At 37.0% G+C, this 20,221-nt stretch overlaps 1 protein-coding gene across 4 annotated transcripts in view; it reads left to right on the top strand.

Moving 5' to 3' along the window:
* SRBD1 (S1 RNA binding domain 1) overlaps positions 1 to 20,221 on the top strand; it is a 125,417-nt gene that overhangs the window by 26,249 nt on the left and 78,947 nt on the right. For all 4 annotated transcript variants that reach the window (XM_033056719.1, XM_033056720.1, XM_033056718.1 and 1 more), the window contains exons 13-16: positions 157 to 264; positions 6,255 to 6,412; positions 7,566 to 7,656; positions 8,698 to 8,805. In XM_033056719.1, coding sequence (XP_032912610.1) covers positions 157 to 264; positions 6,255 to 6,412; positions 7,566 to 7,656; positions 8,698 to 8,805 — 465 coding nt within the window. The remainder of the gene's footprint in view (positions 1 to 156; positions 265 to 6,254; positions 6,413 to 7,565; positions 7,657 to 8,697; positions 8,806 to 20,221) is intronic.

Below are 20,221 nucleotides of genomic sequence, written 5' to 3'. Positions count from 1 at the left end.
TCATTCCATTCACATTTAACTCATTATTTAGTTGCTTACTTGTTGTAGTAATTCTGCAGGTTATTGGACTTAACAATGTAGGAGTCTTTCTGGAAAATTCCTTTTTTATCTAGCTATTTGCATGTGTTTTTAAAATTTTCCTTTGGTCTTTTGCAGATGGAAACCAAAACAATTTCTAAAACCAGAATTTATGAGGCTATTCCGGAGTTCTGTAGAAGATGCATATAAACGCCTTATATATCCTCTTCTCTGTAGGGAATTCAGGTAAGCCTGGAATAAATTGGTGTTTTCATGTTACTGATTTTTATTAACAATTCCCTCCACAGTGTTTTGTTAGACTATCATTTATCTATTTGAAAATATCAGCATGTTTGTAATCATCTGTCCTTACAGAAGAAACCATCTGTGTAGTCCTGGTTGTATAGATTTACTGACCCTACACAGTTTCAGCTGCAGTAGAGAAATGATCTTTCTGTGAAGACCTTTTACATGTTTACATACTAGATACTCATCCATTTATCTAATAAAGTACAGTTTAGACCTATATTATCATGGTAGTTGTATCTTTTTTTCTTGTAATAGCATAAACAATGATGTCACTGAATTTTCCCGGCATGTCTTCTTGTGACAACAATAGTACTGTCAGTGACACTGTTCTGACTCTTACCTGTCTAGTAGAACTCAGTGAAGTATTGTTAAGGTTGGAAGCACTCCTTGTGTTTGCCAGCTGCATTTTGTGGCAAACTAATTAGTCATAGTGTTAGTGTGATACTATTTGGTAGTATTGTGATGTCTCTAGAGAAGTTAGTGAACTTATTACTGGTGATACTGTAGTAATGATGTCATTGAATAGCATGTCACTTGTTAAGATCTGTAATATTGTTCTAAATTTAAAGGAAATTTAAAACTTAGTATCAAATAAACATGAATTAAATAGGGTCTATTGTGGTGTAGTATAAGAGTTTACCACATAGTGGGGATTATTGAATATGTCAAGTAAAAGCATTATCTTCTAACAGCTAACAGTACTTAGGTGTGATTCTTCAGTACCAGAGAAGCTCCTCAAAACATAACATACTTCATTCTGGCAAAGCTATCTGATATGTGACCTGAATGTTAATGCTTTCTTGAGGTAGTTCAAAATGAAATTTATCAGAGACCCTGTTTCTTGGACCAGGAATGTTGCAATGACATGCTATCTAGTACCGAAAATCAGCAACCACGTTGTGAAATGTTTCTTCTGCACTTCCCTGAGTGGGTTTTTGTGTTTGGAGTTGTTTTCCTGATGACTTTTCATTAACATCATTGCCACATGATGTGTTCAAGATCTGTGTTCTACCTCTCTGAAAAGCTCAAGATTTTAACAGCATGTATTTCTAGTGGCTTTTGAGCTTCTTCACTGCAGTATGTTGTGTTTGCTTATTGCTTTGCAAGCAAGATTGCTTCACCTCTTTTGCTTAGTGAGCCTGGTTTTTTCTTACTTAGAATTTCACGGATTTCTAAAAATGCTGAGTTCACTTATTGTTTTGTGACAACAATACATGGTAGGGGAGGCACTGTGTCTATTGTGGCCAAAATTGTGCACTTCTCATGGTGGAGAGTTATTGTTGGGTTCTGTCACATGGGAGTGAAAATAGTTGTTATTCCTAGCCATCTCTACAATCAAACTACTTTAAAATAAAGAAAAAATACCTACTTTTTAGTGGAGTTTGGTTTTAAGAGAACTAAGCAACCTGACATAGGGGTGCTTCAAGGCTCTTTTATTGTGTTTTTCTTCAGTGGATTGTACCATGGGACTGTTGTGACCTGTGTTGTGTGTAACACTTCGAGGACTGCTGGAGAGTGGGTTGCTAAAGGTTTTCTGTTCTATTAATCAAAAGGGGAAAAAAAAAGCTTCCTGCCCTACTACTTATTAGATGTAGCTCACAGCTAGTCAAGGAGAAGAATATGAATCTTGCTGCCAGTTCTTGAGAGAAGGTCTGCAAAGGTTTTACTCTTTGTGATGATGTTGCATGATTGGTGGAGTTTGGATAGGAAAATCTGAAACCTCTCCTATACAAAGAACTCAAAGCACCTGACAGTATTCTGGCCCCTGACCACTTAACTCTTATCCTCCTCCTATTTTCTTTCTGGACATCAGGAGCTGTTTTTTCTGATTCTAGCAAAGGGCTGCTAAAGTATTCAATACCTTCTTTTAGCATTAATATTTCCAACCCACCTCCTGCTGTTCTTTTTTCTTTTTATTATCATTAAATATTGGAACAGAAAGTTTCCAAGAATGTATTGAAATTGCTGGTGCTCCTAGTGATCAGAAGAAGAATGAAACTTGCCAGCAAGATGATTACCTTATTTATTGTTTAATTTCCTTTCTTTCATTCCGTCAGATATCATTTCTTGTATCTGGTATAATAATGTCCAGTGTTGCTTTTGGCTCTCTGAAATACATTTTATCTTGTTGCAATACTGCATGGAATGATTCCATCAGGGTTTCATGCAAGTGATGTGGCATGGGCATATTTTTTAATGGATAATCCTTTCCTAATTTTCCATGCTTCCTTGCAGAGAGTGCTTTCTCTCCTCTGTCTTCAGGGACACAAACATTTCTCTGTATATCTTGTTTCACACCTGAAGTTAGTTTGCAGATATTTTTCCACAGAAATGATTACAGCTCAGACTATACACGGAAGTGGGGAAATTTAAATCTCAGTTTAAAAACTGAGTCTTATAACATTGACTATAGAAACTAGTCGGTCATGATTAGGTTAGTTGCTTTTATTACAATACACCTGTTAGTGATATAGAGTCTGAATGTTCAAGGGAGGGGCTTGGAGTCCTGACTTGATTGATATTTTTTCGTAAAGTAAGAACTGAAGAGTTTTGAGATTTGTTTGCTTGTGGGTGGTTTTTTTTCCAAAACAGCCATTTTTCATGTATTTAGGAGAGGAGGACTCCTCTCTGCCTTTTATCTCTGCCATATTAATAAGAGCTGTTGTGAATTTGAAAAGCGTGGAGCTGGACATCTTGCCATTTGGATGAAGCCAGTAACACACTGAAAAACAGAAAGATAGTAGATTGTTTTGGTTGCTTAATGGGTTTCTTTTTGGTTTTTTTTTTCTTCCAAAGGATCAAGTGATTATTCTAAGCTTGAAATTAAGGGCCACTGCTTCAGACAGTAGATCACGTAATTGATGCAAGTGTTGAGTAAGAGACAGAAAAAAAGAGATGTCTATATTTGAAATTTAAATATACAGGATATTGCATAATAGAAAGGACATTCCCCCTACACACCTGGCAATTTCAGTAACGTTTCCTGTTACTGTAAAATTTGCTATATATCCATGCCAATTTTAAACATGTTTTCCGTAAGGCTGACATAACTAATAGCATGTGTTCAGGTGCAGCTTTAATTCCTACACAAGTCTCCCTTAGATGGATTGACAGGAATTTGCAGTGTGGGAGACTTGGCCTTATGGTTGGCTGGGACCCTATATCTTTGGGATAGATGGAAGGATGGAACTTGGCCTGTCTTTGTACAAAGCCTCTGGTCCAAGGGCATTTCCTTCCCTTGTCTACAAGCCACTTTTCACCTTCATTTACATGCATGGGTGACTGGTGGATTGTCTCTTTTGTGTGTATAAAGAAGATCCATACTTCTGTGAGGCTGAGCTATTTGCTTTTGTTTTCTCTGGTCTCATAAGCAGCATCTAATTATTATCTTTCTCTCTAGGGAGAGTCTCTCTGGACTTTCTCAAGGAGAAGCTTGTTCTGTGGTTTAGATAATTTTTTTTTTTATTAGAGAAAGGAAAAATAGGAGAAGGATGCTGCAAGACTGAATAATCAAGAAATGGAATGGCAACTGAAATGCTGTGGAAATAGTGTAAAATTATACTTTCAAGGGGAAGTAGTTATCTTTTTATAAGTAAAACTATTAGCTCTGAGTTATCCTGGCACAAGAGAGGTGGTGTGGTATCGTGAAAAGTAGCTCTACATGTTAAGTGGATGTTAAGTGCTCAGAAGATAAGATTATTTAGTTAAGGAATAAAGACAAAGAATCATTGATTTGTTTGGCCTGTATTTGAAATATTGTTGCCCATTTTGGTCCACTCACAAGGAAAGGGGGGTAGGAAGTAGGAAAACAATTCACTGAAACTGGAAAAGGCCCAGTGAAGGGGAATGAGGAATGAAATAAGTTCTCTGGAAAGAAAAAAAATGGCTAAACTATAACTTCAGCTTGGAAAAGGGAGGACTTAGAGATAAATGATGTGTGAAGAGTGGAACAAGGTTTCTAGGGATAAATTTTTACTCTCTTTGAATATAAGGCTTAGGGGAGCATAATAAAAAGAATCAGTTTCCAACCAAAAGATGGTAGCTATTTACACGGTTTGTGATGGACCTACAAAACTCACTGCCAACAGACTCTGTGGATGAAATAAATACATCTTCAGGAGGAGATTGGATAGTTGAGCAAGAGCTCGATTACAAGCTAATAAGGAAACAAGTCATGCCAAGTTCAGGAAATACTCTGGAAGCAGCTGGACTAGTGCTGCTCTATCAGCTGCTTAGGCAACTGCTTGGAGACAGACCTGGAGACAGAATACTGGGATAGAGGGACAAACTTAGCTGAACTGGTGCAGCCGTTCACACATTTGGTGGAGATACACAGTGTCTGCTCTTTGCTGAGGGCACATTTGAACTGCCAAGGAGCCTTATAATGCATGTATGCCCTTCACCATCTCACTTTCAATTGGTCTGTGATTATCTCATCTACCTGATACAGAAACAGAGAGCACATGGACAAAAGGGAACCCTTTGCTGTTGCACACTTCCCTAGGAAATGTTCAATCAGTAATGTGTAAAAGAGGATCTAGATCTCTCTGGACTACTTTACATATGAGAGATGGTGGGTACTTATTAGTTCTTTCTGTATCACTGTGGGATGAGACAGGGCTGAGCTGGTTGTGATTGGCTGGATCCTGGGCAGATTCAAGTCAGGCTTTTGAATTCTACAGCCAAAAACTGCTCAGAAGAACTTCCTATTCCATCATGTCAAATAGCCCTTATGAGGGTTGTCCTTGAACTATTTGTAGCCTACTTGGACTGTGCATTGATTGACCTAAACAACTTGAGTAATTTTCCCTGTCCCATTCTGATAGGGTTAGTTAACTGTAATGCAGTTTTTTTTCCTTTCTGTAGAAATAAACCAAGGGGTTTTTTTCAGTGATAGGTAAAAGGGAGAATAAGGACACTGGCTACCTTTAAATGATTGCTTTTGACTCTCTAATTATTGGAGTTACTGACAATGTAATGCATATGCAAGTGGTAATGAGTACCTGCAAAAGAAAAATAAATCAGTGAGGTGATGAATATTTTTGTACCCATTACTCTTTCAGTTTTGGGGTCTTTTTAAAAGTGCCACACCATGAGGAAAATACTTGTCCCTGTCAGTCATTGTCTTGCTGACCACATCTGACAAGTATGACATCATGCATCTTTTACATCTTTGCTCAGCAAGACTAATTTGTTTCTTGTGACACTCTGCAGTAAGTGTATGTGCTTCAAGTCATATAAGTCAATCCTTGCTGCACTACCTCACTTCTTTCTCTTGAAGAACATGACTTGGAAAAGAAAGGGAACACTGTGGCCCCAGCAGCTTTACAGTTTGGTTCTGAGGAATCAGAATACCCTCCTAGAAAAAGCTCAAGTCTTTATGCTTCTGTGATATCTGTTAAATGAAGTAATCCAAAAACAAAATTAAATGCCTCAGGAGTCATGGTCTGTTAGCAATTAGTTGGAGGGACCCTTCCAGTTTCTCTCTGGTACCTCTCAGTGTAAATCATCATCCTTTTTTTGCTGGGTCGTGATTTTTCTCTAGAACTCTGAAGTTATGATGAATTTGATCCATGCCTGCTTCAAATCCACTCTTCTTTGCAATTAGTATCAGCTTTGAAAGGAAACTGTTCTTTGTTCAAAATTGAGTTGATGTTTGAATGGTAGTTGGTGGGTGTATGTTCTCACAGGTGTTTATCTTGTACTTTTTATATTGACTTTCTTAGAATAAGAATGAGATGATATATAGCTGAGCCTTTTGAAAAAGGTGTCAAGAACTTGATTTGAATTGTAACATTTAATTAAAGATAATGGAAACAAGATTGGAAAAAGGCCTTGCCACTTTGGAAAAACAAATAAGTGTATTTAAAAGCTAATTTAAAAAAATGTTTTGGTTTTTTTTTTTCTTTTATTTCCATCCTTCTAAGATCCAAGTTGACATCTGATGCAGAGAAAGAGTCTGTGATGATGTTTGGGAGAAATCTCCGTCAGCTGCTTCTGACCAGCCCTGTGAGGGGCCGTGCTTTGATGGGAGTAGATCCTGGCTACAAACATGGCTGCAAGTTGGCAATTATTTCACCAACCAGTAAGTTTCAATTCCAAACATTTTTGCAAGGACTGATGAAAACATATTCATTTACAGTAAAGATAGTTTCAAAATCTACTTTTTAATATATTTTTTGTGAAGCTGTTAGTGTTTTCCACATATCTTGTATAAATTCCTTTCTTCAGCTAGCTTAAGGTTAAGTTTCTGGCACCTGGATTCCAGGGACTTCTTTGGTGTTATTACTGCTCTCTTAAATAGAATTTAAAATGCCTTCTGTCTTCCTGAATACAGGTTTAAATGATTGTGCCCCTCAGTAGTCAGCTAAGAGAACACCTGGCATTTTTATTGTTTAACAAAGAATTTGAATTTAAATGCTTTCTATAATATTGCTTTTTTCATGGCTAGTATCTTGGACATCTGGACACCTTTTCAGCCCTTTTTGTTTAGTAGTATGTGTGTTAATGTAAGAAGTCAGAAACTGTTTTTGCAAATATTCTTAGTTCACATATAGAGCAGAGTCTTTCCACTTCATCCCAGTCTATTCAGGGGATACACACCTCTTTAGGGCTATGCAAAAACTATTTTTTTTCCTTTTATTTGGTTGTTGCTTTTTGCCTGAGAATGTAACCACGCCAGGAGAGTGTAAAGAAAGGTATGTTCTTTAGAAGGCAATAAAGGTGAGGTAAATGATGATGAGCTTTCATCGCACCATTAGCTGTCAGTACTAATCAATACGGCTCTTTCCAAATGTCACAGACGGGATGATGACGAGAACTAGCACTGGAATTCTAGAACTCCTGTACTGCAAGTCCTTAGACTTTCCAATTTTCATCACTCTTTACTGGATTTGTAAATTGTACTACACTGGAACAATAAATCTTTTATAGTAAATTGCTCTTTTTCTCTGTGATGTAATTCATTGTATTTGTTAATAGGTTTAGATGCTCATTACTTGTTATGTGAATAGGTCTGCAATTAATACAAAATGTATTAACTTACTTTTCTTTGCTAGCCCAACCATTCTTGTTCTATGCCCACCATACATTTCTTCTGAACAGACACAAAGATCAAAGGGAAAGATGGCTTATTAAGAAGTTTTCTTTGTGAATCATCAAATTAACTTCAGTGGTTCTGCCAGATATAGCCTTTAGACTTTTGTGGCTTTAATCAAACGCTTTGCCTTTCGTTCTAGGTCAGATACTCCATACTGATGTAGTTTACTTGCATTCTGGTCAAGGATTTCGTGAAGCTGAGAAGATAAAGAGGCTTCTGCTACAGTACAAGTATGTTAAAGAAACTTCATTTATTACTCTTTCTTACCAAACAAAATGAAAGTCTTCACTGTAGATAAACTGGATTTTGAGTGCAATAAGAATTCTACTGATTTAACTGGAGGTTTATTTTCTTTAGTCTAGTTCAGAGCTTGCTTTTTCTTTTGTGTTCATGCTTTTGCAGTACACGTGTTAGAAGCACATAAAATCAAACCACGGCTATAAGGCTGCATGCTATGAATGTGTTCCCATAAAACTCTGTTAATCCATTTGTTTTTGGGAGTAGAAATTAGCATTCAGCTAAGAAATAAGCTTAGCCTCCCTCTTTCTACCTGCCTCAACCCCCAAATCACTCATCAGTCTTTCCCTGTTCCAAAAGCCACATTAGGTTTTGGTAGAGTTTTGTCAAGCTAAGGAAATCCTGCAAAGGTAGATCTCCAGATGGAATTACAAACAGCAGCAGCATGATTAAAAATTTGTGTCCAACTATGTCTGTGGATGGACATCTGCTGTATTGAGTCAGCTGCTGAACTGCCACAGCATGCAGTCCAGTTTGTCTATGAGCATTAAATTGGCTTTAAACAAGGTGATTTGGTGACAGACTGGCTGTGGTGTGGGCAGGGGGAATGACCTTGCAAGCTGTTGGAAACTATGATATTCCCATTAAGGAATTAAGATGCTGATTGCTTTGGCTTCTGCTCTTTTTCATGACTCATACCAGATGAGGGAAATATGAGGTGAAACTGTAAGAGGACTATAAATAACATGCCATTTTTTAATATGAAGTATCAATTTTGGATTTTCTGCTTGTATTACCACTGTATAATCCCATTACAAATAAGTGAAAGTTTTGGACTCATCTCATGAACCTTCACATTGAAAACTTGTTAAACACAACATGATGCTTCTAGGAATGTTTTCTCATTACGTCTGGACCTTGTGTTATCTAAATCAGATGTATTGGTCACTATTGTTGTGGATTGAATACTATACATGAAAAGGTATAAAAGAATGTTTAAGAATAATTGTTTGGTTTTTTTAATCCACACAAAGCTGCAGCACTGTTGTGATTGGCAATGGCACGGCCTGCAGAGAAACAGAAGCTTACTTTGCTGACTTAATCATGAAGAAATATTTTGCACCGCTGGATGTTGTTTACTGGTAAGATCCCTTTGCTGGGATATTATTCCTTTGTTCAGCATATTTTAACAGGTAGTTTTAGATGTAATTTTTGAATTGCTACCTTGTTTGTATTTGAGTCAAGCTTGACCCAACGTGCTAGCCAAAGAAAACTGGCTGTAGCTCTTTGAAGCATGACAGTAGTTGTCCTGAGTCAGTAAGAGAGACTCACTGAAGCATTTTATGTTTTCTTCCTGAGGTTCACTCTGTTGCTATTATCATTGTAACCAAGTATGCGAGAATAGCAACACTAACAGTTAAGGACCCGTTTGGCATTGTGTATTTATTTCTTGAAAAATGAAGTTTAACTGCACGTGATAAAGCTTCTGTTGTCTGACTGCAGTATGCAATGGTTGCTAATCCTATGGGAATTAAATGAACTGGAAATAAATATTGTGTTAATACCAAGTGGAGAGTTGTGAAGAATTTGTCCTTTTCAAACTTCAAATTTGATCCATAAGTTTGTTGAATTAGAACTAAAGTATTCTTCTGTTGGTGTGGATGGAAACTGTATTATATCACTTTCTTTTCTACCATGCAGAACTGCAGAACTCCTAATTTTTTTATAATTCCCACCTTTGTTTTCTAAAGCGTTTTTTGTGATTTACCTGGATTATCTTTTGTGCATTTAACTGCAGTATTTAGTTTTCACAGTCTTAGCATAATGAAGCAAGTCTATGTTTTTAAGAAGTTTATGGCCTTTTGCCATTCAAACTATTATATACATTTAAGGGTGCCTTTTTTCATTAATTAGAAAGTGGCCTTACAGATATATTTAGCAACTGTGTTATTTCTACTAACTTAGGATGGGAGCACTCTTGTTCTTTGTTTCTAAATTTGCATAAGATTCCATTCTTAAATCACTCTTTTATTCCAGGAGGTGTAGTAAAGTTTTTTAATTGTAATTGTTTGCAAAGGGAAGAGGCTATTCAAGCTTCTGAAAAATTAGGCATCTTCTTTAATGAGTCCAATGCAAAAACAGTGAATGTTTTACGACTTTAGAGGGTGAAAAACACTTCATACTGTGTGGGTTTTGGCAAATGCTTAATTTCACTATTGTTCACTTAATGTAGCTTAAAAATTCAGTATGTTACTATAAGCACTTCATCTAAAGTAGTGGTTTTGTGTATTGATAATATACTTCTTTTCACAGAAAGAATTTTTAATATAATATTGTGATAATTGTTTTTCTCACTGTGTTTACCTCTTCTGATTTAGTACTTTCTCCCTGTTTATAGTTCAAGATGACAAAGTTTTCAAAGTAGTACTTAAATTAGCAAGTTCTTGGACCTAATAAAAGCTTTTGTGTAGTAGGAATTAGTATAAATGCTGTAAGGCAGAAGTCAGGTTAACAATTTGTTGCTTTCTCAAGTAGTGACCAATAATTTTATAATCTATGACTTTCTCCAAAACTTCTGATATTTGTAGCAGAAGTCTATAATGCAGTTGTTTAACTTGACATGTTGCATCCTGAAAATTAACGTAATCAAAAATATTTTTATTTATTTATATATTTGTGTTAATGGTTGTCTTGTGTTGTGCTCATATGTGAAAGAGCTATTCCGTACTACACAATTTGTGTGTAGAGACGTGAGGTACTGCAAAGTGGTTTGGTTTTTTTTTGTACTTCATGCTATAGGTGATATCTGGGGCTCTTGAGCTGTGTATACTGCTGTGTGTGGGTAAGTTTATCTCTGTGAGTTTACAGACAGGCTGCATTTGCAGTGCTTGTCTCTCTTCACATTTTGTCAAACTGTACTGAGTTTTTTCGTAAGGCTCAGGTTCCCATACATCCCTTACTGATAAACTAGTTTCATGAACGTCACATTGCTTTACCAGTGTTGGGGTTTCCCAGCCATGCTGCTGGATCCTGGAAGGTAGCTACTTTTTCCTTTGTAGCTGCAGAAAGCAATTAGTCTCCTTGATATTTCTTAGTAACAGAAAGGAACGATGAGTCCAGCCATCCAACCCCATTTCTGATAGTCCAGTGAAATGCCTGGAATTTGTGTCAGTCTGAGTTAAAAAATGTGATACTTCCTAAATGAGGAGCAATTAGTGTAGTGTTACTGTTTGAGCAGTAGGTGACAGTAGGTTTATATCAGGATAACTGTTACACCTTTTAAGGGGAACTCTGAAAGGTGACTTGGAAGAATATGCTCCTCTGATCCTCTTCTTTTTAAATTGTGAAGTCCTCCAGAGTATGTACTTTCAGATCACAAACAGCTTTTCTGCTTCCATTTTCAAAGTCTTCCCTAGATTAGGTTGTTTTCTCATAATAGGCTTTTTTAGAACTATGAGGACTTTGTTTATACACAGGCTGAATAAAGATCTCTCATCACTTGTGTGGAAACCTGTGTATGCTTTTGGATGAAGTGATCTTTATGAGTTGTTTTTCAGGTAAAATCTATAAGCAATAATTTCAACCATTGTTGGAACAGTTAATTCTTAAAGAAGACCTGCTTCAGTGGGTTGCAGTGTTAAATAAAGAATGGATTTGCTAATCAATATAGTGTTTGAACTGTGGAGAAAACAAAGCAACAAAGATCCCCAAACAAAACAAGCTGATCCCCCTAGAACAAAAAGCCACCATCAGTACTTGAACTGTAACAGAATGATACCATTTCCCAAGCCTTCGGCTTCTCACAGGGATGCACTGATCTGCATCAAGGTGGAAATCCTTGCCCAGAAAAACAGCACAGCTCATTGCTGTGTGCAGGTTTTAGAGAATTACTAATTGTATCTGCGTTGAATTTTTTTTTCCTTAAAGGAGTCCAAATGTAAAGGGGCTTGGCAGATGAGGTTGGATTCTTTTATAGTGCTTTAAAAACAAAACACTCCGCATAAGCTGTTGCTCAAAAAGGTGGCTGATGAGGAAGTACTACAGATTTCAGCTTCCTTAAGAAATATTAGCAGTGAAGAATAGCATCAGGAATTATTATAAAAAAATAAAAATGTGTTCATACTTTTACATACAGTTCATCATACAGAGCTTGGAATCATGCATTTCCAGGGAAATGAGAAAATAATAGGATGTGTAATTTCAGAAAGGTGTGTGCAGTTGGTGCATGCACAAATAATGAAGGCTGAAGTTAATATATGAAAAGCAAGTGATTCAAATAAAAGACTTAGCAATGGCAAATATAAACTGTGTAGAGTTTTACTGAAGTTTCCCAAAGAGAAGACAAGTCAGTGAAGACAGTAGAGGGGGTGAGACATATGGTATGATTTTTCATGTGGCTTTAAAACCTGTCTGGACTCAGCTTGACAGTTTTTGATTTAAAGCAAATATTTTTCACTATTTTTGTAACTAACATGCTTTCAGATAGCTACATCCAACCTAAATAACTACAGGACTTTCTTTTTTTTAATGTAGTTTCCCTTTTAGAGCTGTGTTTATTGACTTAGATTAGGATTGGACTAGAGCCAGGGACAGTCATATCTAGTCTTTGGGTTTTTGGTTACAAATCAGTTTTTGTTACAAGGTTCAATAAATATTCTTGATTATTTATGTTAGTTCTATTGTGAGTTCTTGCCAAAGATACATTGTATTATAACCAAAACAGATGTTCTAGTTTAGACAAGTGTATTTGTTTTAACAGGACCAGAAATGTAAATGAAACAACATTGCGTTCAGCATTAACATGGCAGATGATGAACTTTTAGGATTTCATTGGCCTTTTTGGATTAAATGAAAATCTTGAAAAAATATTTCAGGAATCTGTTTTCCTTTGATTGCTGTCAGTTTGAGGCATCTTGGAAATGAAAACTCTCTGAATGACAGGTGAACTGTGCTAAAGCAGGACAAAACAAACAGCTCAATCTTTCTCTTTGGCAAAATCAAAACACGATTTCTCTTTCAGCCTCAATGGTTTGTAGTCACCATACAAGCTTTCTTACTGGTCTGACTCTTACGTGTTTGCTGCATTAATGCACACTCAGAATAAAGTATTTCAGCTTGTATTTAAAAGAAAGTTTGGTAAGTGTCAGGAATTGTTAATTGTTTTCAACATGCACCATAGAATGCAACCAGGCAAGTGTATTTTTTGTTGTTGTTTAGATGGCTTGGTGTTTAATTTCTGTCTACTTGGTTTTAAACTTGATGCAAAATCCTTTTCTGCCACTTACAGCAAAATCTTTTCTTACTCTCAAGACTTTATAAGCAATGTAATTAATAATTTACTGCTGTTTAAGTTCAAACACTTCTGTAGTGTGACAAATAGAGGAAAGTCTGTAATGTCTTGTAAAGTTCTCATTGGGTTTTCTTTAATGTTTAAATTGTCTGCTTTGGAATACTTAGAAATGTTCTGCTAAGGTAGAATAGACTGTAATACCTTTTGAAGTCGGACTTTGGTGGCAAGAAATTGATTTAGAAATGTTTGTTCTATGGGGTTTTAGGTCCGCTTGTATTTTATAGGTGTCTGCACATGCTTTAAATATCCTTTTCAATTTAAATGTGTGTTTTATGTTGTTGAATATCTACATTATGCTCTCTCAGCTTTAACAAATGCCACTTTCAAGTTCCATGCCTCTACATTTCTAATGTTACACTAGCTTAATTCCCATTACTTTTCTGCTTCATAGCCCTCGCAGTTTGAAAGGGACCTAACATTTGGGTTCACATTATGATAATTAGGTTTCAAAGCAGTGTGGGGGGATTAAGATGTCTGAAGTCTAGTTGCTGAATAAAGTTCAGAACTACTTGTAAAACTTGTTTGAGTGGTTAACAGAAGTGGTTTTATTTATTCAGTGCTCATGCAGCATTAATCCGTATTTCATCAGGTACCCACAGTGCTGTAACTCTAGATATGACCTTGGGACTTAATTTACCCCATCTCAGTTTTCCTTATTAATGTGCCATGAAAGAGGTACATGAAAGATAGCCAACTTCAAAGCACCTTTTCAAATAAAGTGGTTGATATGAATCCTCTGGTATTTAACACTGTCTGTCAAATGTTTCAGCTGGTTTGCATCCTTTTACAAGCTATTGCTTGCTGCATTAATGCAGTTGTTTCAAGTCTGTTAAGGGTATGAAGGGGGGTAGGGATATGGGAAACTTTATTCCTATTTCTTTTTGATTGTGTTTTCTTTAAGCTGTTATTTTTGTCTGTTAAGCTTTATAACTCTCTTGATGACACATTTATGTACGCACACCTACACACCTTAGGTCATTAGTTGTCTGATCCAGAAGGTGGAAAGTAGTTTGGAAAGTTTTGGCTGAAGGAATACATATTCAGTGGAAACAATGCACACATCTGAAATGTGCACTGTGCAGCCTTTGTTCTGCTTTTGTCTCTTTCAAGCTCTAGTGGAGTCATGCGAAGTCCTAAACAACAAAGAACTACTTTGAGGAACAAACAGGTTTAAAATGTGTATGAAGAAGACATAGTCAATGAAAACATTTTAAATTATGTAATAATTTCTAGCCAAACTGCCTTTCATCCCTTAGTTAAAAGTTATGTTCTGTTGTGATTATTTACCACAGCTGAATGATCATGCATACTTCAAATGGAAAACCATTTTGTATGTACTTATATTTAGAGGAGACAGTCTGTAAGTTGGAGCCTCACTCTGCATAGAGATGACTTTTTCCTTCTACTCTTGGTTCTTCATAACTTGGGTAGTAATTTTTCTGTGGTTCAGTACAACATGGACTGGAAAGTGTCTGTATTTAAAATAGGATCCAGTGCTTGTTCCGTAGACTGGTATTGATGTTGAGCTGGACCCATACTGTATTCAAAATGGGAAATTCAGAGGTCATCTTTGCCTTTGAGGCAAGGATTCACCTTTGTTCCAGCTGTAGCCACCCATACCATCCCTAGCTGTGTTTGTCTGAGGGGAGGGAAGGAAATGGGTGAGCAGTGAAATTGTGGTGGAGCAGTTGAAACAGGAAATGGTAACTTCTGGCTTATATAGCATGAATTTGAAACTTTTTGAAGCAAACTGTATAAATGATACACTTGGCAATTATGGAGCTGTCTTTGATATTTCAGAGAAATAATTCATAGTTTCCAGGATGAGAACAACGACTAATTGGAAGAATTTCAATGTAGTTAAAGAGATTATTAATTCCTCTAAGTTCAGAAAAAGTGTAAGTGGCTTATGGAGTCTAGATTTCAGCAATGTGAAGGCATGGGGTCAGGAAGCAAATGTTACTAGTGAAAGAAATCTAACTGTTAAGGAAAAAGTCCATTTTTCCAGAACAGTGGGACATGTCATTTGACTTGCATCCAAGGGAATCTGCGGTAAAACAGTCTGCGGGGAGAGAGGAAAGTTTTTTGCAACTTCCCTTCTGTGTTTTCTCTTTCTAAGGGCTTTTAAAAGTTATGCATTCTCAGTATGTAAATCTCTTCAGGCTTTTAAGGGATGCTAAACTAATAGAAGAAAGGGAAGATTTTAGGATGAAAAGCCATTAAATGCGTGGCAGTGTGTCTGAGGGCAGTAATGCGTTCTCTTCAGTTAGAAATGCACTGATCTCGAATATACTTTTGCAAATCAGGTAATTACAGTGAGAAATCAAACATGATAAATTCTTTCCCTCCTTTGTTTTCTCACAGAGAAGCCATTTATATTTAGGATTGCAAAATGAATTCTGTGTTTTCCATTTTATGTGCCCCACTGAGCAGTAATTTGAACACAGGCTGTTTTCTTGTAGATCTTTGTTATTTTCAGATTAATGAAACATCTTTTTTTTAAGATAATCAGCTGGAATTCATCTAGTATAGCGATACAACAGAAGTAAGGTGAAAAGGGAAAACCCTCCAAAAATACTTGCAAACAGAAAACAAGAAGTTGTTGGAAAGGTAAAAGGTTATTATTGAGAGACACCAGAGAAAGAAGATGCAGTGAGCTACCATTTCTGCACAAAGCGTGCCCATCAGGTGCCCTGGGGGCATTTTGGCATGAATGTATTGCATGCAGTATGTTTGTAGAGCAAGACTAGGAGTTTTCCTAAAACTCAATTAAGATGAAGTCAGATTGAGTCTTAATGTAAATGTACAGCACAGGATTAGTAAAACTATACTGTGAGTAGGGGATTTTATCTTTTGGGTGTGTTTGACTTTATTAGTAGAAATCTTTAAAACTATTACCACTTCACATTGAGTGCTGGTCAGTGTTTTAAATGCAATCTCCTTTCTTAAGGGCTTTCTGTGATAACAAATTCATCTGGCCTAAAGTCTGTTGTTCAAGGCTTTTTCCAAAACCCAGAAATAAGAAAAGTTTTAATAAAGTCAGATGAGTACATCTGAAGTTTCCTAGATTGCTCCAGTCAAAGGAGAGCAACAAAGACGGTGAAACCCTATGACTAACAGCTGAGGTCACTTGGTCTGTTCAGCCTGGAGGAGACTGAGAGGAGACCTCACTACAGTTACAACTTCCTCATGGGGGGGAAGAGGAGGGGCAGGCACTAATGTCTTCACTCTCATGACCAGTAACAGGACTTGAGGAAGTGGCCCAAAGCTGAGCTGAGAGGTTTAGGTTGGATATTAGGAAAAGGTCCTTCATCCAGAGGGTGTTTGGGCACTGGAAGAGGCTCTTCAGGAAATAGTCACAGCACCAAGCCTGACAGAATTCCAGATGTGTTTGGACAATACTCTCAGGACATGGTGTGACTCTTGGGGATGGTTCTGTATAGAGCTAGGAGTAGGACTTGGTCCTTGCAGGTCTCTGTCAACTCGGTTTGCTCTGTGAAAGAAACTAGTTAATTTCTGTGTCTGATACTTCTGAGGAGGCAAGTTACATAACAGGACAAAATGAAGCATTTTATTTCAGACTAAAGTGATTTAATTATTATTTAATGTGGTTACAACTTTTGAAGTTTTTCTGTGCTTTTTGGTAAACACTGCAAGGTTCTTACCAGTTTGATATCATAGAAAGAAAGCTCTTATTTAGCAGAACGAACATAACACAAGATGATAGTGTGAAATGCCCACTTCTCCCATAATTGCTCTGTTTATTTAGTTCACCAAGCTGCTCTTCATTGATGTTGACAGGCTCTTACCATGTTTGCAGTATCAGTAGAGATACCAAAGCATGGAGCTTTACAATCTGTGAAAGCTTTTGTGCAGGTCTCAGCACTGTGTGTCATCTTGTGCTTCTTGGCAGGAGAAGGCAAGGAGCCTTTTGTTAAGCAGTGTCTGAGTGGTTGCCAGGATCAAGGGGTAGCTCAAGGAATGCAAGAAGCTTGAGCAAGTGGTGCAGAAAGAATGAGTGCTGTCAGGGAATAAGGGGCATGGCACTTTGAAGGTGCTTCCTGTAGACAGAGACACTAAAGTACAGCCTGTGGGAACTTTGTATGGCTGTGACCTCATTTGAGCTGTGTGTTCCTTGCCTGATCAGTGCAGCAGGTTATGTCAAGAGAAATTTCCCACTCCTGTTCCCTGATCGTTTGTGAGCATGAATGGGTGGTGTTCAATCCCAGCTTAAAATTGAGGTTTGGACTTCAGCTGCAAAATGTGACCTAATGGCATAATATTGCTTCTCAGACTGAGTATTGGAGAAGACTCCTCACAGCTGCACATAGGAGGTTTTTTCCAATACTATGTTTACTAATTTTTTTTTAAACTGGAGTGAGCTAAATACCCTTATTTCGTGTATCTCCAGAGTATGTTTGAAAGTGCTATCTATTCATCATAAGGCAGGGAAAGTTAGGATTTGATCCATTAGTGTGAGGTCCCACATGGGGAAAATGAGTGAAGCTTTAATAATCTGAGTCTTAATTGTTACAAACTTGGTATTGATACTGATTTTAAACAAACCTGAAAAGCTTAGGCTTTCAGATAAGCTGCTGCAGGAGCTTTTTAAGAGCTTCCAAAATGAGCATGTGTGGTTCTGTAGTTTCAGGTGGCTTTTTTTTTCTTTGAAGTAACATGTGTGGTCAGATTGAGAGAAAGTAACTGAGCTGAATAATGATGGTTCTTTGATGTATTTTTGATTTGCAGATCATTGAAATTTATCTGATGTAAAGAAATCACTCCAGAGACTGTAGGCCTACTTGCAGTGGGCTGTGCTCTTCCATATCCTATTTTAAATATCTTGGAAGTAGCCTGTGAACCACAGGTTGAAAACCATTGGGTTTGGACCTGAAAATAATGAAAAACACAAAGTACTTTAAATAAATGAAGTCCTCATTCTCATTTGTATTTGCAGAACTTTAGTTATGGGGATTTAATTATGGAAAATTGGGGTGTGGTTCTGGTTACCCATGTATGCATTTTAAGCTGCTAGTCTTCACCCATTTCCTAGATGAAATAGAACTGCTCCACACTCATATGGTATTGTCATGCTAACAACAAAATCTTCATACTGGAAGTGAATGTAAATTAAAATAGTTAAAATGTTAATTTATGTTTTGTGTTAATATGGTCTTTCTAAAATAAATGATGCTTGTGGCATTTGGGATATTACTCTATTATACATAAGAGACATCAGGAACATTTGTGTGTTTCAGGTGACTGTGAAATAGCTATTGGTAATTGGCAATTATTGAATTTTTACTGGTAAAGATTGTGAAACTTCATTTAGGCTCCTTACTGTGTAAAGAGGCTCCAACAGGATCCGTCAGTAGTTAATTTAAATGGAAGCATGCAAATATAGTATGATTAAAGAGCATCCGGATTAAAATTATATAAAGGCAAGATGATTTGTAATGTACTAAGAGTGAGTGTTATTGCTCAGTCAGAGCTGGTTGTATATTTGGATAGTGTTTTGTCTTCAAGTAGACATTCTATAAGAATCTAATGGAGAAGTAAGCATTTTTCCATTTGTGTGAGTTTGTCTGTAATATGTTTTTACTTAAGCTGAGATTCTGCCAAACTTCATACCTATTCATTTGTAAAACCACATTTGCTGTTCTGCATTTCAGCTCTTACTGGGCTTCCTTTATTGTTGTGGGATGTGATATATGGATTTACTTATTTATTTAAACTTACTGTACTATTATCTTTGATGCTGATAGCAGAAGCTTATAATAGGTGCTTAGATTACATTCAGCTGCCAAACATTAGATATCTTAATTCCAGTGTCTTTTCAGTGTCTGTCAGAGAAGTACCTTGGGGATGAAATTTTTCATCCTAAGTCATAAATGCTCTCATTAGTGGGGAAAAGTTTCTTTATTCTTTGAAATATCAATATTGTTGAGATCTGGCAAAAATGAAAGTTTGTGGGCAGATCCTAAGTTTAGACAGAAATCTCCCCCAAAAATATTTTCAGCGTTTTTTAAAGTAGTAAATCTCAGGCAATTGCCTCCTGTGCTACTGCTAACAAGTTCCCCCACTCTTAGGAGAGCAACTGGTGCAACCTTTGATTTAAACCCAAAAAAGACAACATGCCTTGGATTTTAGGAAGATTTGAAAGTTGAACATTTATGACCTCTAGGTTCCTGATAGCCCAAGAATCTTCCAGGCCTGAAAAGCAAATGCAATGTGTCTGTCAGTAAAGCCAGAACTCTTTCTGCAGTTACCTGAAATTGCAGTTTCTCTTCCTGATTTCAGGCTGTCGGCTCTTAGGCTGCTGGCAGTGCAGGAGTGAGTGTTGCCCGTGTTGCATTTTCCCTCAGAGTAATTCTCTGTGATGCTGAAACTGGGAGTTATGCTTGCCTGGACTCATTTAACTTTTCTTATCAACAAAGTACATAGCAGTCTTAAGAGCTCCATGAATGACATTGAAAGAAACCACAGCAACAGGAGATACTTCAACACACTTCTGCTTTTTTCAGGGCACGAGAGGCAGAGAATATAGACATGCTGTGTGTCTCAAAGGGACTTTGAGTAGGTTATTTCAGCTTGAAAAGGATTAGACTTAGATGACTGCAGTGTCATGTGGTTGTAGCTGAAGGTGCCTATTGAGGATAATTCCTTTATAACTGAATCCCAGCAGTTTTGTCAATGATGAGTAAGTGGAGAGAGGGACAAAGGATCTGTTTGTCATCCTGAGTGATATGGAGGTGAGAAAGTGCTCCTGAAAGGAGACTTCAAAATGCACAAGCTTCATGAAGCATCTTCTTCAGTAGCCATCCCTCCTGCAGCAACAATGAGCAAGTGCAGGGGAGAGGGCAAAGCATGATGCTGGCTTTCTTCTTTTTAGTTTTGGGAGCAGACTGGTGTTGCTTGGGTGACTCTGCATGGTTGTAAATGTAATCATGTCCATCTTGCATGTTTAGATGTTTTCCTTTCCTTATAATACCTAATGCTCCTGAAAGTAAATTTGTTGCTCGTGTAGACATAACATTTTTGCTTTAATCCTATTTGCAATTGCAACTAATATCAGTTTCTAATTAAATCAGATCTTTTTAATGTAACAGCAAATACTATTCAAACAGCTCAGCTGTCTGTGGATGTTTCTAAATAAAAAGCCTGGAGGTGGGGGCGATGATGTCTGTCTATAAGCACTTATTGCTTAT

The sequence above is a fragment of the Catharus ustulatus genome, chromosome 3 (assembly GCF_009819885.2).
Source record: "Catharus ustulatus isolate bCatUst1 chromosome 3, bCatUst1.pri.v2, whole genome shotgun sequence".
In the NCBI taxonomy this organism is placed as follows: domain Eukaryota; kingdom Metazoa; phylum Chordata; class Aves; order Passeriformes; family Turdidae; genus Catharus; species Catharus ustulatus.
Note: the sequence above shows the minus strand (reverse complement) of the source record. Positions and strands in the feature narration are given on the sequence as shown.